The sequence below is a fragment of the Callithrix jacchus genome, chromosome 17, assembly GCF_049354715.1.
Source record: "Callithrix jacchus isolate 240 chromosome 17, calJac240_pri, whole genome shotgun sequence".
Taxonomy (NCBI): domain Eukaryota; kingdom Metazoa; phylum Chordata; class Mammalia; order Primates; family Cebidae; genus Callithrix; species Callithrix jacchus.
Genome location: NC_133518.1, coordinates 81,354,440 through 81,381,074, shown reverse-complemented (window position 1 = coordinate 81,381,074; position 26,635 = coordinate 81,354,440). Strand labels below are relative to the sequence as shown.

Below are 26,635 nucleotides of genomic sequence, written 5' to 3'. Positions count from 1 at the left end.
ACCAATAATTTAAAAACCAGGAAAATGACAGAATTAACTAGGAAGTTATTCATTTCGAGCATATGAATACTCTTCACTAAGGTTCTCGTCTCTTTACCCATCAGCCTAAAGTCCTACTTGTTTTCTCACTTCTAGCGCCTCTGCTCAAGATTACCCAGCCTCTCAAATTTTAGGCTTCGGTTTCCACTGGCTCAGCTCCTGTTTGCCTTTCTATGATATGAAACTATTAAATGAGACAATGAGGTAACAGACAGGTGGAAATACACGTGATAGAAAGCCAGTAAAGAAGCAGAACACCAGTTGTGGCAGTAGGACTACATGGGATTCTTGCCCCTCCCTTGACTTTTCTCTATTTTGTGTAACGAGAAATTGAATCCAGTTAAGACACATTCCATTTTCATTATTTTATTTTCTCTTAATCAGGTGTTATAACACACAGAATATAAAAAACACTTACTTCATTCCCTGACCATCTCTTATCACCACTGTCCACACTATTGAAGCCTGAATCAAGGGCTCCATAAGGGCGACTTGAGTACAGTTCTTCATGGCTATGGGAAAGAGGCTTTGTTACTGCAAAGTTCGTTATTTTAATAATTAACATTTAAATTAAACAGATGCAACTTTTTTTTTTGGAGACAGAGTCTCGTTCTGTCACCAGGCGCCAGGCTGGAGTGCGGTGGCGTGATCTCCGCTCACTGCAACCTCCGCCTCCCAGCTTCAAGCAATTCTCCTGCCTCAGCCTCCCAAGCAGCTGGGACTACAGACAAGCACCACCATGCCCAGCTAATTTTTTATATTTTAGTAGAGACAGGGTTTCACTATGTTGGCCAGGATGGTCTTGATCTCTCGACCTCGTGATCCGCCCACCTCGGCCTCCCAAAGTGCTGGGATTACAGGCGTGAGCCACCGTGCCCAGCCACAACTTTCTTAAAAACAAGAAATGTGGCACTCAGTCACTTAACTATTAGAAGTAAATGGGGTTTCTTTAATATGAAAAATTCCAAATAAAAACAAATTAAACAGAATAGTATGAGACTTCATGTACTCATTATTATCCAGCTTCAAAACAATTGCACCTCTGCAATTCTTGTTTGCCCAATGAGGTGAGATTATTGGGACTGTGCTTTCAAGCAAAATTTGAGAGGTTCCAAGAGAAGGCCTGAGGGGTTGTCTCTTTTGAGCAAAGCCCATAAACATTATTTCACTTTCACTGAAACATCTATCCTGCTTGTTTAAAGGCCCCTGAATTTAATTCTTGCTACTTAAGATTACTCCATACTCAGGAGGCTGAGGTGGGAGGACCGCTTGAGCTCAGGAGTTTGAGACCAGGCTAGGTAGCATAGTGAGACCTTGTTTCAAAAAAAAAAAAAAAAAAAGACTATTCCAGATGGTTGGGATTGCCAAGGTTGGGATGACCTTATAAGTCATATGTTATGTAGCTGAGGGACTCAAGACTTAAAAGATCCTGAAGTGATGTTAATGGTCAACAAATCCAACTCTTCACTCCCTATAGAAAAAATGAAACCCAAACAGTACAAACGACTTGCCTTAAGCTGGTTAGCAGCAGAGGTAAAGTTAGTGTTCAAGTCACTCAGACCAGCAGTTTTCAACTGGAGGGCCCCAAAAGGACATCTGGAGACATTTTTGTTTGTAATCTTGGGAGAGTACTATTGGCATCTAGTGGGGAGATGCTGCTAAATGGGCATCCCACCAGGACAGCCCACCAAAACAAACAATTGTCTGGTCTAAAATGTCAATAGCGCCAAGGTTGAGAAGCCCTTAGAACTATACTTTGCCAATCTAGGTAATCAACTTTACAATTAATACAAGCTTTCTGAGAATAACAGTGTTAAAACAGGTTATTTCCCTTTAGTCAAACATTCAGGCAAATTTAAATATCCAATTTATTTGATTATTTGTACAAAAAATATGATAGGTAAAGGAAAAGAATACACTTACCAGGAGCCAAAACCCAATGGTCTCCTGTCATAATCTGGCAGATCTGGAGCAATCTTACAAGCTTGTATGTTCAGGTATTTAAATATGTGGATTTTGCCTTTTATACATATCTAAATAAAGTAATATAAATGTAACCAAATTATTATTTATCTGAAGTATGCTTATCATTATCAACTTTTTATGTAATGTATATTGAGAATAGGAGGCCGGGCGCGGTGGCTCAAGCCTGTAATCCCAGCACTTTGGGAGGCCGAGATGGGCGGATCACAAGGTCAAGAGAACGAGACCATCCTGGTCAACATGGCGAAACCCCGTCTCTACTAAAAATATAAAAAATTAGCTGGGCATGGTGGCACGTGCCTGTAATCCCAGCTGCTTGGGAGGCTGAGGCAGGAGAATTGCCTGAACCCAGGAGGCGGAGGTTGCAGTGAACCGAGATCGTGCCATTGCACTCCAGCCTGGGTAACAACAGCAAAACTCCATCTCAAAAAAAAAAAAAAAAAGAGAGAGAGAATAGGAGGCACTTCTATCAAGTACATACAGTAATATTAAAAAACAAATATTCTTAAAATATATTATTTAGTTCAGCAATATCTTAGGTGTTTAACTGGTAAATATAAGTTTTCATTTTCTAGTCACTAATAAATTTCAGTAATATACAAAATAAATAATTTTTGATTATACTGTTCAAATATCAAGTTATCTTTTTTTTTTTTCTGTTCAAATATCAAGTTATCTTTTTTTTTTTTTGAGACAGAGTCTTGCTCTGTCACCAGGCTGGAGCACAGTGGCGCAGTCTTGGCTCACTGCAACCTCCACCTCCCGGGTTCAAGTGATTCTTCCACCTCAGCCTCCCAAGTAGCTGGGACTACAGGCACATGCCAAACACCTGACTAATTTTTGTATTTTTAGAAGAGACAGGGTTTCACCATGTTGGCCAGGATGGTCTCGATCTCTTGACCTCATGATCTACCCGCCTCAGCCTCCCAAAGTGCTGGGATTACAGGCGTGAACCACCGTGCCTGGCCTCAAGTAAACTTATCACACTGATTAGTCTGCATAGTCAGAGATTTAAAGCATTTCTCCTCAACAGATTACATGAAGCAACTTTTACTTTTAGGAATCCAACAATCATGTACAATTATATTTTTGATCATGTTTTCTTTGAGAGAGAAGAGCAGGAAAACATGAAACATTAAAATTACATATATTTCTGTTGCTACTTGTTCCAGAAGTCAAAACACAAATTCTTGAAGCTTATAAGACCCTTCTATCGTTAGGAAGTTTACTCATAAAGTTTTATAGTTGCCATATAGAGTAGCATACACAGCTGGGCACGGTGACTCTTGCCTGTAATCTCAGCACTTTGGGAGGCCGAGACGGGTGAATCACCTGACGTCAGGAGCTCAAGACCAGCCTAACCAACATGGTGAAACCCTGTCTCCACTGAAAAATACAAAAAATTAGCCAGGCATGGTGGCAGGCACCTGTAATCCCAGCTACTCGGGAGGCTGAGGCAGGAGAATTGCCTGAACCCAGGAGGCGGAGGTTGCGGTGAGCCGAGATGGCGCCATTGCACTCCAGTCTGGGTAACAAGAGCGAAACTACGTCTCAAAAAAAAAAAAAAAAAAAAGGTAGCATCTGCTTGTATAAAATCATATATAAATTGCAGAGTTAAAAGTGAAAATAATGAGTTGGCAAAAATGTATAGGTTGTAGGATGTTCTGCATCTACATGTAAAGCTGCCTTATAATTATTACCACATAGCTTCATTTCAGTCACTGATAAATGACCAAACTGTCTAAACTAGGAATTTATGACTTTAGAACAAGGAAGGTTACAATAACCATGGTCAGGAAAAGAAATATACAGATAATTTTTAGCTCTGAAAGCTGAGTATTTTTATTTGTCTCAAGCATTTACGTTGTCTACACTCAACTTGCACACACAAAAAAATTAAGAAATTAAAATTTTACTAGAAAAAAATTAAAATTTTATTAGAAAAAGATTTAGGGAAGAATTCTTCAATTTAAAAACAATACCAATTTAGAGAAAGGAAAAACACTTCTGGAAACATTGTTTATCTTCTAATCCATTAATTCAAGGCTTCTAAAGAATATATATGTATGTGAATTTATTTTAAAAGAAATTATTTTCTAACAGAACAATAAATGTACGAGAAATTTTAAATTTCATCCTTTGTCAACAAAAGTCCACACCATGCTCACTATGGTTTACCTGTGCAGGAGGTGACTGTAGTGGATTGTTATCCAGGGTGATCATCTGCAGGTGCCTGAGGTTCCGATAACAAACAGGGATTACGGTAATTTTATTGCATGAGAAGTCTAACCGTATCAAAGGCAACTCTGCCAGCTCTGCATGAACGTAAAATGAAAATGATCAATTAATGATGTTTTAAAACTAGAGAATTTTTCCAAAAGCTTCTAGTTAAATATCGTGATTTTAACACAGATATTTACTCCCATTCTCTTTTAGTGACTAACTGGTAGCAATGTGGTATAAATGAGAAAAGTGGTAAAGTGGTATAAGTGAGATCTAGCTGCCTATAGACAGGATTACTAATAACAAGCAAGCAGCTCTGACCCCCTCAGAACTACAGAAAGTCTCAGAAGCTGGAGGTCCAGACACCATAAAAAGGTGAGGGTAACAAAAGGATTAGACAACACTCTATATAAAGAACAGTTATGCCTAGGTCCACAGCCCCCACTAACACAGCTGGGGCACTGTCCTTCTCCAGTGTCCCCAGGAGTCAGCAAGTTATTTTCTAGTGAAACTGAATAAAAAATGCTCTGAACTCAGGGATCCCAGGCACAATGGAAAGTCAGGATGAGGTGCCAGCTGAAATGGAGGAGTTAAGTGAAAGTCTACACACTTAACTGTAAGACCTCAGCACCTTCCCAACCCACCCTATCCTACTTCAACCCTAGGAATGGCAGTAGTTAAGAATATACACAATAATGTAGAAGAAATGGAGCTTCTTTCTCCAGATAAACTTCACAGTCCCATATAAAAGGCCTTTATATAATGATATGGAATTTCTTCTAATAAAATACACAGCTTGCTACTTAATTACCATTATGCAATTTCTGCCCAGTATGCTCAGAACTTCTAATCAGTTATATAAAGTGTACAAGAAAGTACATAAAATTAGAGTACATCACTTGAATTGGCAGGAAACAATGTTTACATAACTATAGTTATGTGAACCCTGAATAACAATTTAATCAAAAGTTGTGATAAAACTACACTGGGAAGATGAGAGGAGGAGAGCAATGGCATGATATGATGATAGTGTAAGGAAATTAAATCCTCATCTATCACAACAGGAAGTTGACATAGGTGTCAGAGTCGCCCAAACCAGCAATATCTATAAAAACATATCAATTACACACATGTCAGCAGTCCAGGCACTGTGACTCATGTCTGTTATCCCAGCACTTTAGGAGGCTGAGGTGGGCAGATTGCCTGAGCCCAGGAGACCAGCCACACAACATGGTGAGACCCTTGTCTCTGCAAAACAATGAAAAAATTTCTGGGTGTTATAGCACATGCCTGCAGTCCCAGCTACCTGGAAGGCCAGAAGGGAGGATGGCTTTAGCTCAGGGAGTTCAAGGTTACAGTGAGCTATGATCATGCCATGCACTCCAGCTTGGGCGACAGAGTAAGACCCTATCTCAAAAAAAAAAAAAAAAAAAAAAAAAGAGTCAATGAGTTTAATGAAGGTACATACTCATACTTTTGGCCATTGAAACTGGTGTGTAGGGACGTTTGAGGCAGGGGAATTATACTATTTATTTTTCTTCTTTTTTTGTTTTTGTTTTTTTACTAATTATTTTAAGCTTAATATTTTTTGACTGATGTAATATCTTATTTGGTAAAAATAATTTTAAATCAAAATGGCAATATAACAAAAAAGATATGATATCTACCAAACTGCAATAGGTTAGAAATTACCCATTAAGTAACACTAACTTCCACATTATTTAATGTGGAGTAAAGCTTCACCTGCCATCTCATTTCAACATATGTGTGCTGAGATGATAAAAGAAACTGTTTTAAAAAAATTTGTGTGATAAATGGTTTTGTCAGCAGTCTACAATCAAAATAAGATACAGAAATAAATTAGTTGATAAAAGAAGCTTCAATTGTCATCTGAAACACTCAATTTTCATTTTGATTAAAACCCTAATATTTTCATTAATTGATTGCACACTAAATAAATATTATTATAAGAGTAAGTCTTTAAAGATCAACCATAGTAGGTGAGTCCTGAGTACAGAGATAACACTAGAGAGAAATTTGGGGTTATAAGGTCCTCGAGGTAAGGATTTTGGTTTTGCTGAGGGCCTTCATTTACATTCCTGAGTTGGTAGCAAACAGAACCAGAAACAAGTAAGGAAGGCCCTGAGGATAAAGGGTGTGAAGGTTTCTGAACAAGCCAAGTGAGAGGAAAGATATGCAAGATTTTGGTTGCAGTAAGTATGTAAAGGTAGACTGAAAAGGTCACATTCTTACACATTTACTTGGAATCCAAAATGTCAAAGCTCCACTAGTATGTTAGAGCTAAGTATTATGCCGAATCAAATTGGTGTAAATATTTGAATTCTACAGGGAAAGTAAAAATATCATTACTTAATTCAACACTTATTGTGACCAGGCGCAGTGGCTCACACCTGTAATCCCAGCACTCTGAGAGGCCCAGGCAGGTGGATCTCTTGAGACCAGGACTTCAAGACCAGCCTGGGCAACATGACAAAACCCTGTCTCTACTAAATTTAACTGGGCATGGTGGCCAGTGCCTCTAGTCTAAGCTACCTGGAAGGCTGAGGTGGAAGGGATCACTTAAACCCGAGAAGTCGAGGCTGCAGCAAGCCATGTTTGTGCCACTTCACTCTAGCCTGGGTAATGGGAGTGAGACCCTGTCTCAAAACAAACAAACAAAACATTTATTGTATACTGCAAGTCATAGTTTGTAAAAGAACCCAGAAAATCACTGTCATGAAAATGTCTTCAGAAGATTCCTTTTCTGGAATGTTTGCCAATAAAATTCCATATTTGATTCAAATTAATCTAGTGAATAGTGGGGGGGGGAGGAGTAAATGAGAGTACAGATGAAACAAGACTTGCCATGAGCTGTAATTATTATTGCTGGGTGGTGAGTAGAAATATAGCAGAAGAAATATATATTCTGGATCTAATAAAATAATAGTTTTCATTTTAATCTTCTTTTCTAGCTTTTTGTTTCATGAATTTGTGAGATTGATAAATTATACTTAATTTGTTTAATCATTTTTATCATTCAAATACATGTATCAGAGCCTGTAGTCAGCCTAAGATAACTAGTCTCTTAGTGCGGTCTCTCACCCCATTTAACATTCACACTACACGTCACCTCCACATGGTTCATTAGCCTCTGTCTGAACATCTCCAGTGATGGGTAAACTTCAAGTCAAAGTTCATTTTTAAGTGAGTGCTAACTGTGGGAATGTTTTTCATTATACTACACTATCCTCTTATCCAAACATGTTACATTTCCCCCAAACAGTCATGCTTACTGAAATTTTCAGTGACCTTACTCTAAATTATTGATTACATCAGTTGACAAGAGGTAAAAATAAAATCAAAGGTCAACAGTTATCAAACTTTTCATTGAAGAGGCTTTTAAAATCCACAATCAAACAGATAGCACTATTAAGTAAACCATTAGATTTCAAACACTGGACGTAACACAAACACACATTCATTCTCTCTCTCTCTCTCTCTCTCTCTCTCTCTCTCTCTCTCTCTCTCCTCCCCTCTCTCCTTTTTTCTGGACAGGGTCTCATTCTGGTGCCCAGGCTAGAGTGCAGTGATGCTACCACAGCTCACTGCAGCCTTGATTGACCTCCTGGGCTCAGGGACTCCTCCCACCTCAGCTTCCTGAACGGCTGGGACTACAAACATGCACCACCCCACTGGGCTAATTTTTTAATTTTTTGTAGAGATAGACTCCCTATGTTGCCCAGGCTGGTCTTGAATTCCTGGGCTCAAGCAATCCTCCCTCTTCTGCCTCCCAAAGTGCTGGCATTACAGGCATAAGCCACAGCGCCTAGCCTGGATATAATCCTTATACATTTTTGTCTTGATTGCTCTGAGAAAGCTTTAAAATAATAATAATAAAAAAATAATTATTTCATAGTTTCTTACCTTCAGGTAAATGTACTAAGTGATTTCTTCTTACATTAAGGTCTCTCAAGGCCTGCAGGTCACCAATTTGGGAAGGGATAGTTTGAATTTCATTGCAGCTCACATCCTATTTTGAAAAAATACAAAATAAAGATTATCCTAACATTACAAACTTGTCTGCTTTAAAATGTCTAGAAAATTAGATATGTTTGGTAGACCTTCCAGTATCTTACTCAATAGCTTGATTCAATGCTTCTGAAAAGAGACTACCTACAGATTCCAAGATTAATAAATTCAGAATACCATAATTCTGAGATCAGCCAAAATAATTTGTAAACCCATAATTATGTGTAACAGAGGGAAGATACCTAGGTTAACAAAACCTCTAAGCTGCCACATTAAAACTTAAAATTCTTCCAATATGACTAAAAGAAAATAATATATTTACTATTTAGTAATGACCACTTGCTAAATAAATAGCAAAGGGTGTGGAGGCTCATGCCTGTAATTCCAGCACTTTGGGAAGCCAAGCTGAGTGGACGGCTTGAGCCCAGGAGTTTCAGACCAGCCTGGGCAACATGGTAAGGCTGCGTCTCTATTTTCTTTTTTAAAAACAGCAAAAAGAATTTAAAAAGACTGCTTGCCAAAATTTTCAATAAGCTTCAAACATTATTTTTTTAATTTTCTCAAAATATGCTTACAGAAAATACTATTTTTACTTTTCCTACCAATCATTAAATAGAATCAGAAGCTAAGACTTTTTTTGTTTTTTTGAGACAGACTCTTGCTGGTGTCGCCTGATTTCGGCTCACTGCAAGCTCCACCTCCGGGTTCCAGCAATTCTCCTGCCTCAGCCTTCCGAGTAGCTGAGACTGATTATAGGCACGCGCCACCGTGCCCAGCTGATTTTTCTATTTTTAGTAAAAACGGGATTTCACATGTTGGCCAGGCTGATCTGGAACTCCTGACCTCAGGCGATCCAACCTGCCTTCACCTCCCAAAATGTTAGGATTACAGGCATGAGCCACCGCACCGGGCCAGAAGCTAGATTTCTTAGTCCAATGCTCTAGGCAGTAAAAGGGTTCTAAAAGAAGTTGGAAGGATATACGTTCAAATCCTAGCTAGAAAAAAAAAAAAAGTTGAAAGGATAGAAAAATTGAGTCTGAGCCAAAAGGTAATATCAATGTATAATCTCTCAGAAAATACGTATGTTGAAAACAGTTTACTTTCACTTAATAAAGAGGAAAAAAAGTAAGAGGCAATAAGGATGTTGCTGAAAGACCATCAGATGGGAATGGAGAGCTTCAGGGACACTTTTTTTTTTTGAGACAGAGTCTCACTTTGTCACTCAGGCTGCAGTGCAGTGGTATAATCTTGGCTCACTGTAACCTCTGCCTTCTGGGTTCAAGCGATTCTCCTGCCTCAGCCTCCCAAGTAGCTGGGATTACAGGTGCATGCCACCAGACCCGGCCAATTTTTGTATTTTTAGTAGAGACAGGGTTTCACCATGTTGGCCAGGCTGGTCTTGAACTCCTGACCTCAGGTGATCTGCCCGCCTCAGCCTCCCAAAGTGCTGGGATTACAGGCATGAGCCACTGCACCCAGCCAGGGCACTAATTCTTATTCTGCCACAAGTTCCTTATATGACTGAGGATCTCAATTAACCTCTTTTGTAGAAAACAAAAAGCAGCTTCTGTAACACATACCTGTCTTTTAAGTATTTAGAACTGAGTAAGTAGAACAAAAAGTTTAAATGATTTGAAAATAAGACTTTGAATTATAGTTTACTTCTAGTACATGTTTTTAACCCAAGTTCTGAAGAAATGCTGATAAACATTCATTCTGATACTTATTTCCTAGTCTAACTGGCTCCAAAAGTAGTGGTCTAGAATCTAGACTCTAGTTTTAATATATTTGTGGATTTTCACATGTAACCTCTTAATCTACCTGGAAAAAATGATCCAACTACATTCCATATGTATTAATTTTTTATTTATCATAATCATTTGTTTATAAACCTCCATGTAGCCATACCCCTAAATCCTAATGAACAATTATAATTGTATTTGACCACTTCAAAACAAGTTAAGGTAGTCTGGTTTCAAACACTACTTCTGTTATATAACCTTAGGCAAATTATTTAACCTATTTGAGTGCAAGCTTCTCAGCTATAAAATGAAAATAATTTTAGTAATCAATTCATGATACTATTATGGTGATTGAGAAAATTGTTATTCCCATGCTCTGCAGATAAATACTCAAGAAGTGATTTTATTTTTTTACATTTTTATTCTATTTATTTATTTTTAAGACAGTGTTTCACCATGTTGGCCAGGATAGTCTCGAACTCCTGATCTCAGGTGATCTACCCACCTTGGCCTCCGAAATTGCCGGGATTACAGGCATGAGCCACCACACCCGGCCAGAAGTGATTTCATTTACAAAGAGTGGTAGAATGATACAATTAAGTATCTTAGGAAATACATGGCAATGAAGTATATTTTACTTTATAGAATGGGAAATAGGTTCTAAAGATATAATGTAAGGCAAAAAAATAAACCTGACCTTTGTAATGCCACTCTCCAATAGGAACTAATCAAAAATCAGAATATTGATGATACAAATAAATTTAGTTTGAAAAATTCAAATATATTAACATATCTCAAAAATTTAACGACATAGAAATCATTTAATATTGGCTAGAACATAATGCTAATGAACTTTTCCCATCTGTGTGGGCCTATTAGGCTTGTACTTTCAGTTATTTCTTAATTCTGTATGTCAACTACTTGAGTACTGAAAATTCAGTAAACAATTCATTACCAATACTAGAAAATCAGTCAAAAAAAATCTTAATAATCAATCTCTGCCATATAAAAGAGTATGGTATGACTCTGGATACACCTCTCTCTCCAAAGTTTCACACACACACACGTTGGACGATAAAAATTATTAACTTACAAGTTCCATCAAATGTCTGAGGTGTCCAATTTCTTCTGGAAGTGACACCAATTTGTTATTACTAGCAATTAAGACTTTCAATGGTAAATTACACAGGTGTACCGGCAATGTTGACAGTTGGTTCCGACTAAATGGATAAGTAGAGAGAGAGAAGAATCAGAGTCCACCACTGAAGAAAAGTTTTCCATCTTTCTCATTCTATACTCAGTAAAATAATAAACATGAGTCCTGCAAGAAATAAACAGGGTACTGGAGTTCTAGGCTTCATTTTATTGGTGGTCAGCTCTGTGGCTGAATTTAATCTGCATCTTACAAAGGTTCCTCATCTGTAAACTGAAGGATCTTAAATATCTCCCTACTTACCTTCCAGGGCTCTTGCACAATAAAACTCCTTTGTAAATAATTAAGTACTATATAAATACAGTATAATTTTATTAAAGTTTATGTAGGAAAAGATTTTTCTAAAGGTGGGTAATATCATCCTCCTTCCTTCTGAAGAAGAGTTATAAGCAAAACTTGTAATCTACTTCCCTCATCGTTACAATATTATAATCAAATGTACATAAATGATTAAAATATAGCTCTATGGGAAAAAAGCAGTAAGTTGTGATTTCACAGATCATACCAACTAAATTACAGGTAAATAATTTTTACTTATACAAAAACATGCAAACCAGAACTAAAAGTAAAATAATAAAACACATCTATCAAGACAAAAATAAATTAGATTTTTATGTATGTAGATTTAACCTCTTAATCCTTAGGACCTCTCCATTTCTAAGATCTTTTACTGAGATCATGAGCCTTTAAAACTTTTTAGTCCAATTACAATTCCAGACATCTATCTTAAGGAAAAAGTAAACATTTACATACAAAATTCTCTACTAATACTATTTTTATCATGGTGAAAAACTAGAAGAAACTAAAGATCCCAGAGGAAAATATATTTTCAATAGTATGTAAGCTGTACAACAAATAATTACGTACAAAAGTTTTAAAAAATGTTTCATGTCAAGAGGAAAACTCATTTAAAAATTTGACTAATAGCCTGGGAAAAAAGAAGGAAAAGATCACTTATAAAATTCAAATACATTTTGATGAATTTCCTTTATACTTTTCCACATCTACACATTATCTTCAATGAACATTTGCAAATTTTATAGTGAAATAAAACAACAAGAGTTATTTTAAGATGTGAAAATGGAGTAGACAAGATGAATAAATGCATTTATATATTCAGAACTTAATATGCAAATATGGTCACAAGAAACAAAGTAATTTCAGATCTACTATTCTTATTTGATGACGCAAATTAGAAAGCATAATCGGAGAAGCACTGCTACAAGACTGCTGTGAGCCCATTAGGCAAATGGCTAGTAAGATCTGTTAATTACCGGCATCTCCAACTAACAACTGCTGACTTACAATGGCTTCATGGTGGTGAGAAAGCAATACACACTCAGGAGAAACCATACTTTAGTACAGTATCTAATAAATTATATGAGCTATGGAATACTTTACTGTAAAATAGGCCTTGTGTTAGATGATTTTGCCCAGCTGTAGCCTAATATTAGTGTTTTGGGCACATTTAAAGTAGGCTGGGCTAGGCTATAATATTTGATGGATTATGTGGAAAATGCATTTTCAACTTAGAGGGTTTGCTGAGATGCAACCCCACTTTAAGTCAGGGAGCATCTGTATTGCAAAGCCAAAAAGAAAGAAACTGGAGGGACACAGGAAATATTGTTAATATATCCTAAGAGCACATATAGAAACTCTTGATATGATTAGATAGCATATACATAGGTTAAATATTTTAGTGAGAGGGGAAAATTGAAAAGATCACATAAAATCAGAAATTTAAAATAAGAAAACAATAGTCTTACCTAATATTTAAGAATGTTAGAGCTTGTAGGTTTAGAATTGCCTCTGGAATATACCGAATACAATTTTGGTACAAGTTGAGATTTTCAAGAGAAACAAAGTGACATGCTTCTATAGGAATTTCTGAAAGACGATTTCGTGACAAGTCTAAAAGAAACATTAAATTAGGTTTAAAATCAGTCCTTGGAACTTATTTTCTTGAAATGTTTTGATTTTCCACATATGCTAAAAAATAAAACGATTACTCTTTAAAAGTAATACAACTTCTAAGGCATATCTGCTTACAAATTATATCAAATATCATATCGGTCAGTTTCAAATGTCCTAAAACAAATAGATCCCTAAAGTCCACCTTCCTAAAGGCACAGAAAACATGCTGAGGTTTCTGAAAAGCAAAGCAAAAAATACTGTCCCTTTATTTATCAAGGATGATCAAGGTCAGGTCAAAAGCACTCAGGAACCATCTTTGCTCCCAATGGCCAACGATGAGGCAATCTGAGCTTTGATAAAGATGACTGCAATACACTGAAATTTATCACATATATTGAACTACATGAGCTTATGACACACACCCAAAAAAGATGACAGAGAACTACTGCATTATCTTGTACACTGATGATACAGTTTTGCTGTGTCCCCATCCAAATCTCAACTTGAACTGTCAGAATTCCCACACGCTGTGAGAGGGACCCAGTGGGGAGGTAACTGAACCATGGAGGTCGGTCTTTCCCGTGTTATTCTCGTGATAGTGAATAAGTCCACAAGATGTTATGGGTTTATCAGGGGTTTCCACTTTTGCTTCCTCCTCATTTTCTCTTGCTGCTGCTGTGTAAGTGCCTTTTCCTTTCCGCATGATTCTGAGGCATCCCCAGCCATGTAGAACTGTAAGTCCAATTAAACCTCTTTTTGTTCCTAGTTTCAGGTATGTTTTTATCTGCAGCATGAAAACAAACTAATACAACTGAAGGAAAAAATCAAACATTTATCCTACCTTCCCTATATAAAAGTATCATTGTAACCGCCAGGCACGGTGGCTCACACCTGTAACCCCAGCACTTTGGGAGGCCGAGGCAGGTGGACATGAGGTCAGAAGTTCAAGACCAGCTTGGCCAACATGGTGAAACTCTGTCTTTACTAAAAATACAAAAAATTAGCTGGGCATGGTGGCAGGCGGCTGTAATCCCAGCTACTCTGGAGACTGAGGCAGGAGAATTGCTTGAACCTGGAAGGCAGAGGTTGCAGTGAGCCGAGATCATGCCACTGCACTCCAGCCTGGGTGACAGAGCAAGATACCGTCTCAAAATAATTATAATAATAATACATTTTAAAAAGTATCACTGAGTAAACAATGGATGGGAGCATCTCTCTATAAAAGTATTCTAGGTATGAATAAAAAAGTATGATAGAATATCACAATTTTGACACCCCTATGAATTAATGGATCTAGAATTGAACATCAATGGTTGTTATCTTTAAAAAAAGACAATCAGAAATTACATGCCTCAGATCAGGCGCAGTGGCTCACGCCTGTAATCCCTGCACTCTGGGAAGCCAGGTGGATTACTTGAGGTCAGGAGTTCGAGACCAGCCTGGCCAACAAGGCGAAACACCATCTCCACTAAAAACACAAAAATTATCCAGGCATGGTAGCAGGCGCCTGTTAATCCCAGCTACTCAGGAGGCAGAGGCAGGAAAATCGCTTGAACCTGGGAGGCGCAAGTTGCAGTGAGCCGAGTCCGCACCACTGCACTCCAGCCTATGTGATGGAGTAAGACTCAGTATCGAAAAAGAAAAAGAGAATACTGTATGTGTATTCTTTGGTGACCTTTATTCAGTTTCTGAGATTGAATCCTGTAGTTGCATATTGCAATAGTTCCATCATTTCCACTGTCTTCATAGTATATTACTATATGAATATGCCACAACTTATTTAACCCATTCTACTTATGATGAACATTTTAATTACACACTGATCTAGATATATATCTACAAGTGAAAATACTATGTAATAACATATGATTCTTCAACTTCACAAGAGAATGCCAAACGTTTTCCTAAGTGGTTGTACCAATTTACAACTTTAACAGCAGTGTACAAAGAGTTCCTGTAGCTTTCTTCATTTCCTTTTCAAAACTTGTTATTGTGAGATGTTTTAATATTTGTACAGTGGCATCTCACTGTAATTTTAATTTTTATTGGCCTTCTATATTTCCTTTCTTGTGAAGTGCATGCCCTAGCCTTTTGGTAGGTAGGACATATTTATAAGTTCTGAATAAGAGTCCGTTGTCATCTATATATGGTACAAATATCTTCTTTCACTTTGTGGTTTAAGTTTTTCTTCATGGTATCTTCTTTGAAAGCCTTTACTTTTTCTTTTTTTTTCTTTCTCTTTACTTGAATTCAAATACACACCAAGAGAAAGCCTTTACTTTTTTTTTTTTAATTAGTCAACATTCTGCTGAAAAAAACTTTACTTTTAATTGAGTAAAATTTTTATTAAGTATTTCCTTTACAGTTAGTTGTTTTGTGGTTTAAAATAAATGTTTCTTTACCTCAATGTCATAAAGATAGTCTCTTCTAAAAGTTTTACTGCACTTAATTTATCAGGAATTAAGTTTCTATTATAATGTAAAGTAGAAGGCCAATTTCCCTGTTTTCCACAAGATACCCAGTTGTGCCAGTGATAGTCATTTAAAAGAGCATCTTTTTTCCACACTACTTCCCTGTTACACCTTTGCTGTATATCAGTGCCTATATTTGCACCAGCCTGTTTAGGAGCTCTCTAATTGGTTTTATTGCTCTATTTATCCATCCTTATGTCAGTACTAAACAATCTTTATTACTACAGTTTTATAGTAATTTTTGATGGCTAGTAAATCAAGCAGTACTACCTCATTGTAGTTCTTAATAAATTGTGTCTTGGCTTTCTAGATTTTTTGCATTTCCCTATAAATTTTAGAATGAACTTAAGTATCACAAAAATATCTTAAGTATCACAATAGAGTAAGTATCACAAAAATACTTCATATTTTGTCAGTGATGTCTGCTGCCTTATCTTGCAACACCTAAAAGCGCATGGTGGGCAGAATAAAGGAGTGCTGTATTGAAGGTTTTAGAGTTTCAGAACCCTTTACTGTGACGGATTTGGTAACAGTTTGACATCAGGCACCCAGTGAATTAGGATATTACTTTGCTAAATAAAGCCTGGCACTTCATGGAAACTCAATATATATTTGTTATATCTTTTTAAAAACACTATTTTTTCACCTAAAAGGAGTTTTGCAATTTTAAAATAGAAACCTTTAGGTAACTTACGCCAGGTGTTTCATGGGTCATTTTTATGATACCAAAATTCTTTTTATTGATAGCTATACCTTTGTACAGCATATATATACCTATGCTATCAAAATGAAAACATTGTTTTTCTAAAGTGATTCTGGTGTAACAGAACATCCTGGAGAGCTAAATGAACCGTGAAATGTATTTATCTAAAAATAATTAGTGTTTCAGTAATACAATTGTTCTAAGGCATCAACTCTATTGTTCTATAACACCAGAAACAACTGAACAAATTAAAAATTTTTAACATTTGTGGAAATCTACAGAGTATTTTTTACTTTTTCCTCTTACATGAAAATAGCCATCAAACTATTAGCTTTCTAACGTGTGCATCTTAAATTCAGAACAAGAAAGTATATGTCATCAAACGGAAAATTAACATTAGTGAATTGGTATTTTTCTCTCTAAAAATCTCATAACTTATATTTTGTTAAAAAAAATGTAACAAAGCACACTGCCTGCATGTTGATGTTTCTTTGTCATTATGTTTAGTTCCGTAGCACAAATAATGTGAATTCTTAAACATGAAAACAGATTGTGGGAAGCATTTATTAACTTAAATGGCATTTTTCCCAGCTAATTTAACTTTCTGTCTTCTTCTGTTTGAGGCTGTGAAGGTCACAAGGTCCAGAAAAAGAATATAATTATTTTACTGATATGATACTGCTTACTTCTCATATGGTGGCTAAGAGAAAAAGAGAAAAGAAAAACCCTTAAAAATGCAAAATTTCTTATAATACAACAGCTTGTTAATGATTTAAATGGTTTATAACTTAAATATTTTTAAAATAAGATAATTACAAATACCTAAGCAATGTTTCAATGTTTCGCTCAACAAAATCTTTGTTTGCTCTCAGAGAAGTCGGCTCCATTTTGCCCTTTCTTTTGGATGTAGTCAGATTACTGCAATTACCATTCTAGACTCTTCCTAGAGTTGCCTCAAGCAATCTTCTTTCTCTTCAGACCACTGTCTGACTTTTATACTGAAGGTGTCTGAGATTACTTCCTCTGACCCACCAGATCTAAGTCTCTTCTACCTCTATCCTCCTCAATCTCAAATAAGGTAAGAAAAATTAAGGTGATAGGCCAGGCTAGTGGCTTACACCTGTAACCCCTGCAAATTTTGGAGGCTGAGGTAGGCAAATCACCCTACCTCAAGGTGTTCAAGACCAGCCTGACCAACATGGTGAAACCCCATCTCTACTAAAAATACAAAAATTAGCTGGGTGTGGTGGCTCACACCTAATCCCAGCTACGAGGAAGGCCAAGGAGAGAGAATCACTTGAACCCAGGAGGTGGAGGTTGCAGTGAATGAATATCACATCACTGCACTCCAACCTGGGCAACAGAACGAGACTTCATCTATTAAAAAAAAAAAAAAAAAGAAGAAGAAGAAAACAAAAGAAAAAGAAAAATTAATAATGACTTATCTGTTAAAAGAAACCATCTAACTGAATCAAAACCAAAGAAAGTCAAATTCAGTGAACCAATCAATACAAATCTTTTAAATTTTAATTCTCTACATTCCCAATAGGCCATCCTGAATTCATTCAGTTCTATCTGTAGTTCTTCAGAGCTTTTCCAGCTATTGTATTGTACAGGAGCTGGCTGCCTAAAGCACACAGGAAAAAGGAACAAGGGACACTCTCCCCAAACGTCTCATTTAAAAAATAACATTTCTGGGCCAGGCACAGTGGCTCATGCCTGTAATCCCGGCACTTTGGGAGGCTGAGGTGGGCAGATCACTTGAGATCAGGAGTTTGAGACCAGCCTGGCCAACATGGTGAAACTCTGTCTCTACAAAAAAATACAAAAATTAGCCAGGCACGGTGGCACATGCCTGTAATCGCAACTACTCAGAAGGCTGAGGCAGGAGAATCGCTTGAATCTGAGAGGTTAAGGTTGCAATGAGCCTGGATTGAACCACTGCACTCCAGCCTGGGCAACAAAGAAAGACTGTCTCAAAAAAAATTAAATTAATTAATTAAATAAAAAATAACATTTCTGGCATTGTGTATTTCTTATTATCACAAATGTCGAAGTTAGTCAGACACTTTTTAAGTTGTGTGCTCAGCTTACAGTGTTCTTAATTTCCTTCTCTCTCATTCACAGGTGCTGACCCTCCAACTCTCTCAAATTTTCAGTCACACATACCAGTGATTCTTAACCCTAGAGATCGTCTTGAAGTCACACTGAACTTTGGGCTGCTTCAAGTCATGATAACCTGGTAAACTCCTACCCCTCCTTCAAGAGTCATCTCAAGCACAATCTTATACTGCCTAGTCTGGGCACTCAAAGAATTCCACCACTGAGCTTCTATTAATCTACTATAGTAGTTACCACAGGGTACTACTATTCTTCATTAGATTCTGAATTCTTGAGACCAATAGCTTTATGTCTTTAGTATCTAATGCAATACCGGATCCCCAGGGCTTATAAAAAGGTCCAGTTTATCTGCTAGAATTACGTTAACTCTCGGTGCAAACATTAGATATTTCATTCTGGTCAAATATCCAATTTGTTATTTAAGGTTTTTTTTTTTAACTTAAAATGGGAAAATTATTTCTGAAAACAGTTTACTGTAATTAGTTACTTAATGTTTAAAATCTGGAGTCTCAGGATCTAGAATTTGCAAATAAATGTGGGGTTCATCAAGAGAACTAGTGAAAAGAATCCCTGGTAGAGAAAACGTGGCAGAAGAAATACCTACACATCAAGTCAGATCAAATCCCTACCACAAACCCTCTGCAACACAAACCACAAAAAAAACGTTTAATGTATTACAGTTGTGAGCTAGGCATAGTGGGCATACTGTAATTCAAGCACTCTGGGAGACTGACGTGGGAGCATCACTTGAGCCCAAGAGTTCAAGACCAGCCTGAGCAACATAGCGAAACACTGTTTCTTTAAAAAAATTAAATTAAATTAAATTAAATAGACTAAGAAAAAAGAAGAGAGAAAAAATTAAATGGATAATCTGATAAGGGATTAATATCCAGAATATATAAAGAACTCCTAAAACTCAATAATAAAAAAACAATTAAAAATAGGCAAAGGATTTGAATATGATTCTAAGGAAGAGATACAAATGGCCACTAAACACATTAAAAGGTATCTACATTATTAATCATCAGGGACATGCAAATCAAAGCTATAAAGGAAGTTGTAGCCACAGTAATCAGACAAGAGAAAGAAATAAAGGGCATCCAAATTAGGAAGGAAGAAATCAAATTATCTTTGTTTTCGGATGACATAATCTTATATTTGGATAAATCTAAAGACGCCACCAAAATTCAGTAAGTTGCAAAATGCAAAAATCAACATACAAAAATCAGTAGCATTCCCATATGACAACAGCAGTCTAAAAATAAAAATAAAAAATAATCACATTTATAATAGCTATGAATAAAATTAAATACCTAGGAATTAACCAAAGAAAAAAGATCTCTATAATGAAAACTGTAAAATACTGGTGAAAAAACCTGAAGAGAACATACAAAAATAAAAAGATATTCTTTATTCAGGGATTGGGAAAATCAATATTATTAAAATGTCATATTACCCAAAGCAATCTACAGACTCAGTGCACTCCCTGTCAAAATACCAACAATACTCTTCACAGAAATAGAAAAAAGCAATCTTAAAATTTACATGAAACCAGAAAAGGCAAAGCTATCTGGAGAAAAAAATAACAAAACTGGAAGAATGGTATTACCTGACTTCAAATTATACTACACAGCTACAGTAACCAAAACAGCTTGGTACTGGCATAAAAACAGACACACAGACCAATGGAACAGAATAGAGAAACAAATCCATAAATCTACAGTGATTTTTAACAAAGGTGCCAAGAGCATACACTGGGGAAGGGACAGTCTTTTCAATACATGGTGCTGGGAAAACTGGATATTTATATGCAGAAGAATGGACCTAGGCAGCTCTCTTATGCCATTTACGAAAATCAAATACAAATGGATTAAAGACTTAAATTTAGGACCTCAAACTATGAAACTACTAAAAGAAAACATTGGGGAAGCTCTCCAGGACATGAGATTGGGCACGGACATGAGATTGGGCACAGATTTCTTGAGTAATATCCCACAAGCACAAGCAACCAAAACAAAAATGGACAAATGGGATCACACCAAGTTAAAAAGCTTGTGCACAGCAAAGGAAACGAAGGGAAGAGATAACCCACAGAATGGGAAAAACATTTGCAAACTACCCATCTGACAAGGGATTAATAAGGCGAATATATAAGAAGCTCAAACAAGTCTATAGGAAAAAATCTAATAATCCAATTTTAAAATGTGCTAAAGCTCTGAATAGACATTTCCCAAAAGAAGACATACAAATGGCATAGAGGTATATGAAAAGCTGCTAATATCAATGATCATTAGAGATACACAAATTAAAACTACAATGAGATATCATCTCACCCCAGTTAAAATGGCTTTCATATAAAAGACAAGCAATAACCAATGTTGAAGAAGATGTAAAGAAAAGGGAACTCTCCTTTTGGTTTCCTTTTCTTGTTGGTGGGAATATAAATTAGTACAACCACTAAGGAGAACAGTTTGAAGGTCTGTCAAAAAATTAAAAACAGAGCTACCATACGACCCAGCAACATTTCTGCTAGGTATATACCCAAAAGAAAGAAAATCAGCATATCAAAGAGCTATCTGCATTCCCATGTTTTGCAGCACTCTTCACAGTAGCCAAATTTGGAAGTAACCTAAATGTCCGTCAACAGATGAACAGGTAAGGAAAATGAGGTACACATACATAATGGAGTACTATTCAGCCACAAAAAAGAATGAGATTGTGTCACCAGGTGCAGTGGCTAACGCCTATAATCCCAGCACTTTTGGAAGCCAAGGTGGGTGGATCATCACCTGAGGTCAGGAGTTTGAGACCAGCCTAGCTAACATGGTGAAACCCCATCTCTACTAAAAATACAAAAATTAGCGAGGTGTGGCAGCACACGCCTGCAATCCCAGCTACTCAGGTAGCTGAGGCAGGGGAATAGCTTTAACCCGGAAGGTGGAGGCTGCAGTGAGCCAAGCCCATGCCACTGCACTCCAGCCTAGGCAACAAAGCAAGATTCCATCTGAAAAAAAAAGGAGATTGTGTTATTTACAACAACATGGATGGAAGTCATTATATTAAGTGAAATAAGACAGGCACAGAAAGATAAACTTCTCATGTTCTAATTTATTTGTGGGATAAATTTAAAAATAATTTAAAAATTAAAATAATTGAACTAATGGAGACAGCAGAACGACGGTTATGAAAGGCTGGAAAGGATAGTGGTGGGCTGGGGGAAGAAGTGATGGTTAATGAGTACAAAAATATAGTTAAATAGAACAAACAAGATCTAGTATTTGATAGCACAAGATGACTACAGTCAACAACAATTTATTGTACATTCTAAATTAACTAAAAGAGTGTAATTGGATTGTTTATAAGACAAAGAAAGCATCGCTTGAGGTGATGGATACCCTAGTAACCCTGATGTGATTATTACACATTGTATGCCTCTATGAGAGTATCTCACAGACCCCAAAAATATATGTGGCCACTACATACTCACAGACATTTAAAAAACTACAGTAAGATACCACTTTATACCCATTCAGATAACTATTATCAAAAACAGAAAAAAACAACAGATGTTGGTAAGAATGTGGAGAAACTGGAGCCTCTGTGCTTTGCTTGCTGGAAAGTAAAATGGTACCATCATTGTGGAAAAGAACATGACAGTTCCTCAAAAAAGTAAACACAGAATTATATTTATGATCCATACAATCCAACAATTCCACTTCTGGGTAAATTCCACTTCTGGGTATATAATGAAAAGAACTGGTTAGGTGCAGTGGCTTGCGCCTATAATCCCAGCACTTTGACAGGCTGAAGTGGGTGGATCACCTGAGGTCAGGAGTTTGAGACCAGCCTGGCCAACATGGCAAAACTCTGTCTCTACAAAAAATACAAAAATTAGCTGAGCATGGTGCCGTGTGCCTGTAATCTCAGCTACTCGGGAGGCTGAGACAGGAGAATCCTTTGAACTCAGGAGGCAGTTTGAAGTTTCTCAAAAACTAAAAACAGGGCTACCACATTTTATTCCTTTCTGAATGTAGAATAATATTCCATTGTATGCGTGTAACACATTTCTGTAAATATCTGTTCACCCATTGGTAGACATTTGGTTCCTGTCCCCCTTTTGACTATTTTGAATAATGCTGATGTGAGTATTGGGGTACAAATATCTGCTCAAGTTCCTGTTTTCAGTCCTTTTAAAAGTCCTTTTCAGTCCTGTTTTAAAAACTAAAAACAGGGCTACCACATGATCCAGCTTGGTTGCAGTGAGCCAAGATGGTGCCACTATACTCCAGCTTGGATAGAGTGAGACTCTATCTCAAAAAAAAAAAGGACTGAAAACAGGAACTTGAGCAGATATTTGTACCCCAATACTCACATCAGCATTATTCAAAATAGTTAAAAGGGGGACACGAACCAAATGTCTACCAATGGGTGAACAGATATTTACATAAATGTGTTACACGCATACAATGGAATATTATTCTACATTCAAAAAGGAATAAAATTCTTTGACATGCTACAACATGAAGTTTGCAAACATTATGGTAAATTAAATATGCCAGACATCAAAGGATAAATCTAATTCCATTTATATGAAGTCCCTAGAATAGCCATATTCATAAAGACGTAAAGCAGAATGATTACCAGGAAGTAATGAAGAGTCAGTGTTTAATGCATACAGAGCTACAGTCTGGGATAACGGAAAAAGCTTGGGAAGCGGACTTAGTTGGTGACAGCTGCACACAGCATGATGGTACTTAACACCACTGAACATGCTTAAAAATGGGGAAAATGGCCGATTTTCCAGTTTGAAAAATCAAATATGTAGTACTCAAAGTAGAGAAGAAACGTATCTGCCTCTTCCTAGTGACATGTACCTTAAAAATCTCTCTCTAAAACTATAGCTTTTCTAATAACCATATCTTATGTCTCAGCAATAAAATGAATACACAAATTACAGAAACAAATATCCAAAGTATTTCTGCACTTCAAATCTCAAAACTTAGTTTCACAACTGTGTAACCGAGACTGGCAGTTATTAGCTAACTTTTTTCCTTCTTAACCCCGTTTCTCTCTGCCAGGGAGAAAAATGCTTAATATTTCATTCTCTTTGGCTATGTAATTATGACATTAGGACTTATTTCTTTAAATCTCAATAACTAAGCCAGGAAAACCAAGGTTCATTCCAGTCCAAACACAAATTAATGTCTTCAACAGTATGGCATTTATTAAGAAATGCCAGCAGTCAAAAAGTCTTATGTTCTTCTAAAACTCCTTCAGGCCATCCCACGCAGTGACATCATCCTTACCAAATAAAGCCCATTATGCAATACCCACATATACAGTACTATCATTTTCTATGAGAACAGACCCTGCTATGAATGTTAAAATGGCCAGAGATTATGACAAATAATCTCTATAAGAGATTTTCAATACTGAGCAATGTAAAATTTTAAAGAGTATTATAGGAATAATATCCTAGAACATATAAAGAAATGGTAAATGCAAACTAAAAAATTTCTAAAATACACAATCAATATGAAATAAACTAAAAAGTAATTTTCTTTTTCTTTTTTTTCTTTTTGAGATGGAGTTTCGTTCTTGTTACCCAGTCTGGAGTGCAATGGCACGATCTCGGCTCACCACAACCTCCACCTCCTGGGTTCAAGCAATTCTTCTGCCTCAGCCTCCTGAGTAGCCGGGATTACAGGCACGCGACACCATGCCCAGCTAATTTCTGTATTTTTAGTAGAGACGGGGTTTCACCATGTTGACCAGGATGTTCTCGATCTCTTGACCTCGTGATCCACCTGCCTCGGCCGCCCAAAGTGCTGGGATTACAGGCGTGAGCCACCAAGCCCAGCCTAAAAGTTATTTTCAAAAAGTCAAATCCCTAAAGAATTATATAAAAGTAACAATTTAGGCAGGGGACGATGGCTCATGCCTGTAATCCCAGCACTTTGGGAGGCTGAGGTGGGCGGATCATGAGGTCAAGAGATTGAGACCACTCTGGCCAACATGGTGAAACCCTGTCTCTAAAAAAATAAAAATAAATTGGCTGGGCGTGGTGGCTCACACCTGTAATCTCAGCACTTTGGGAGGTCGAGGCAGGCAGATCACGAGGTCAAGAGATTTAGACCAACCTGGCCAACATCTCTATTAAAAAATACAAAAATTAGCTGGGCATGGTGGCAGGCGCGTCTAGTTCCGGCTACTCAGGAGGCTGAGACAGGAGAATTGTTTGAACCTGGGAGGCGGAGGTTGCAGTGAGCCAAGATCACGCCACTGCATTCCAGCCTGGCGCCTGGCGACAGAGCGAGACTCTGTCTCAAAAAAACATAAGTAAAATAAAAATAAATTTTTTAAAAAAGTAACAATTTTAAAACTAACAAATCACAATACTGTTCGTGGTGCTTCCCGCAGACTAAAGAATACCAAGAAGAACACACACCACAGCCCAGTAAATGAAGATACTCTGATGACTGATGACAGTATGTTACACTTATGAAACTTTCTATTTAGATTTGTCACAGTTTAAAAAAAAAACGCTTTGCTTAGGTATTTCCTTTTCATTTTCAACCACCTTACCATTCCCATGAAAATTTCATTGAGAGAATGCAATAAAAATCATTTTAACTACTAATTAATATTAATTATGCAACCCAGAGAGATCAGAAAACATAGTTCTTCTAATGCTTTTCATTAAAAGTCATATTTTTTGCATTAGTTTGCTGGGAAACAACATCAACAAAAGAGTCATTTTTTTTTTTAACCTGACATAGGTTATATTTTAAAAACTATTAACTTTTATTTTTATCAAAATAGTATATTTATATAACTTTAAATGCCAACTAGTGACTACTGCTTCTGGGAAGATGAAACAGATGTACTTTTCCCTATTTTTTCTGGATATTTTACAACAATAATCTAAAAAATTAAATGTGTATACCCACAGTAGAAAAGAAATGTAATCTGCCTCTTGTTAGTGACAAGTATCTTAAAAAATCTCTAAAATTAAGTAAAATTTTAATTTGTAAGTAAAAATTCTAGATAGTATATATAAAACAGATATAAAGACTCTAAAATGTTGAGAGAAGATGAATAGGGACCTCAGGACTCAAGGAACAATAGCAATGAATTCCCTGGGTTTTCTTTTTGCCTCATGTATCCCAGACTTGGATCTGACCTCTCTACGTTTAAAAATAAAATAGCCAGGCACGGTGGCTCACGCCTGTAATCCCAGCACTTTGGGAGGCAGAGGTGGGTGAATTGCCTGAAGTCAGAAGTTCAAGACCAGCCTGGCTAACATGGTAAAACCCCGTTTCTAAAATAGAAAAATTAGCTGGGAGCAGTGGTGGGCACCTGTAATCCCAGCTACTCAGGAGGCTAAGGCAGGAGAATCCCTCCACCAGGAGGTGGAGGTTGCAGTGGCCCAATATCACGCCATCGAAGTCCTATCTGGGAGTGAAACTCCATCTCAAAAAATAAAATAATAATAATAAAGCACCAGGAAAGGGTAGCTTAGTTTTGTTTTATGTTAAGTGCACTAAATTTGCTTGAATAAAGTGCTAGAGAGAGTAGAAAACAAACACCAAAGTTAATAGTTTGCTAATAAGGGCACAAACACCATAAAGATTGCAAAAATAAACAAAACAAAACAAAAAAACCCAAACTACTCTTGGGGTACTAGTCCTGAGTAATTATTCCATTTGCAGATTCCTGTTCTCAAGCTAGCAGTAAAAGCACTTCCCATCCACCCTTCCCACTGCACACCTACCCTGCTTAAGAATCAGAACCAGCATGCAAAGGATGAGTTTTACTTCACCCTTTGCATAGATTTTTTAAAATTGCTGTTCAGAAGTTGTCTAGCAAGACAGCATAATAATAATAATAAAGCACCAGGAAAGGGTAACTTAGCAAAACTTAGCAAGTTTTGTAAGTTTCTTAGAAAAGTTTTAGATAATAACTGCTCTACTCCACTACTCCACCCAAATATCTCAGAAAACACTGGAAAACAAGCTTCCCAAGCAAGCTTTGAGTAGCCTCACCCCTCTCAAAGGTTGCATGGGGAACCTAAATTTGCACCCTTGCCAGACTTTAGTAAGTCTTATAATGCCCAAAATGCAAAGGTTTCAACTGAAAACATTTACAATACTAAGGATCAGGAAGATCCCAAACTGAATAAAAATCAATAAATGCC

The 26,635-nt window shown here is 36.8% G+C and overlaps 1 protein-coding gene across 50 annotated transcripts in view; it reads right to left on the bottom strand.

The window, feature by feature from the left end:
• The window catches only part of LRCH3 (leucine rich repeats and calponin homology domain containing 3), a 105,922-nt gene that overhangs the window by 56,016 nt on the left and 23,271 nt on the right, over positions 1-26,635 (bottom strand). For 40 of the 50 annotated variants that reach the window (XM_035278642.3, XM_054247241.2, XM_078354883.1 and 37 more), the window contains exons 2-7: positions 12,996-13,140; positions 11,110-11,236; positions 8,170-8,275; positions 4,201-4,337; positions 1,963-2,072; positions 458-551 (exon numbers count right to left, since the gene is read on the bottom strand). In XM_035278642.3, coding sequence (XP_035134533.1) covers positions 458-551; positions 1,963-2,072; positions 4,201-4,337; positions 8,170-8,275; positions 11,110-11,118 — 456 coding nt within the window. In that variant the 5' untranslated portion in view covers positions 11,119-11,236; positions 12,996-13,140. The remainder of the gene's footprint in view (positions 1-457; positions 552-1,962; positions 2,073-4,200; positions 4,338-8,169; positions 8,276-11,109; positions 11,237-12,995; positions 13,141-26,635) is intronic. The other 10 variants (XM_078354881.1, XM_078354888.1, XM_078354886.1 and 7 more) reach the window with 1 other exon arrangement.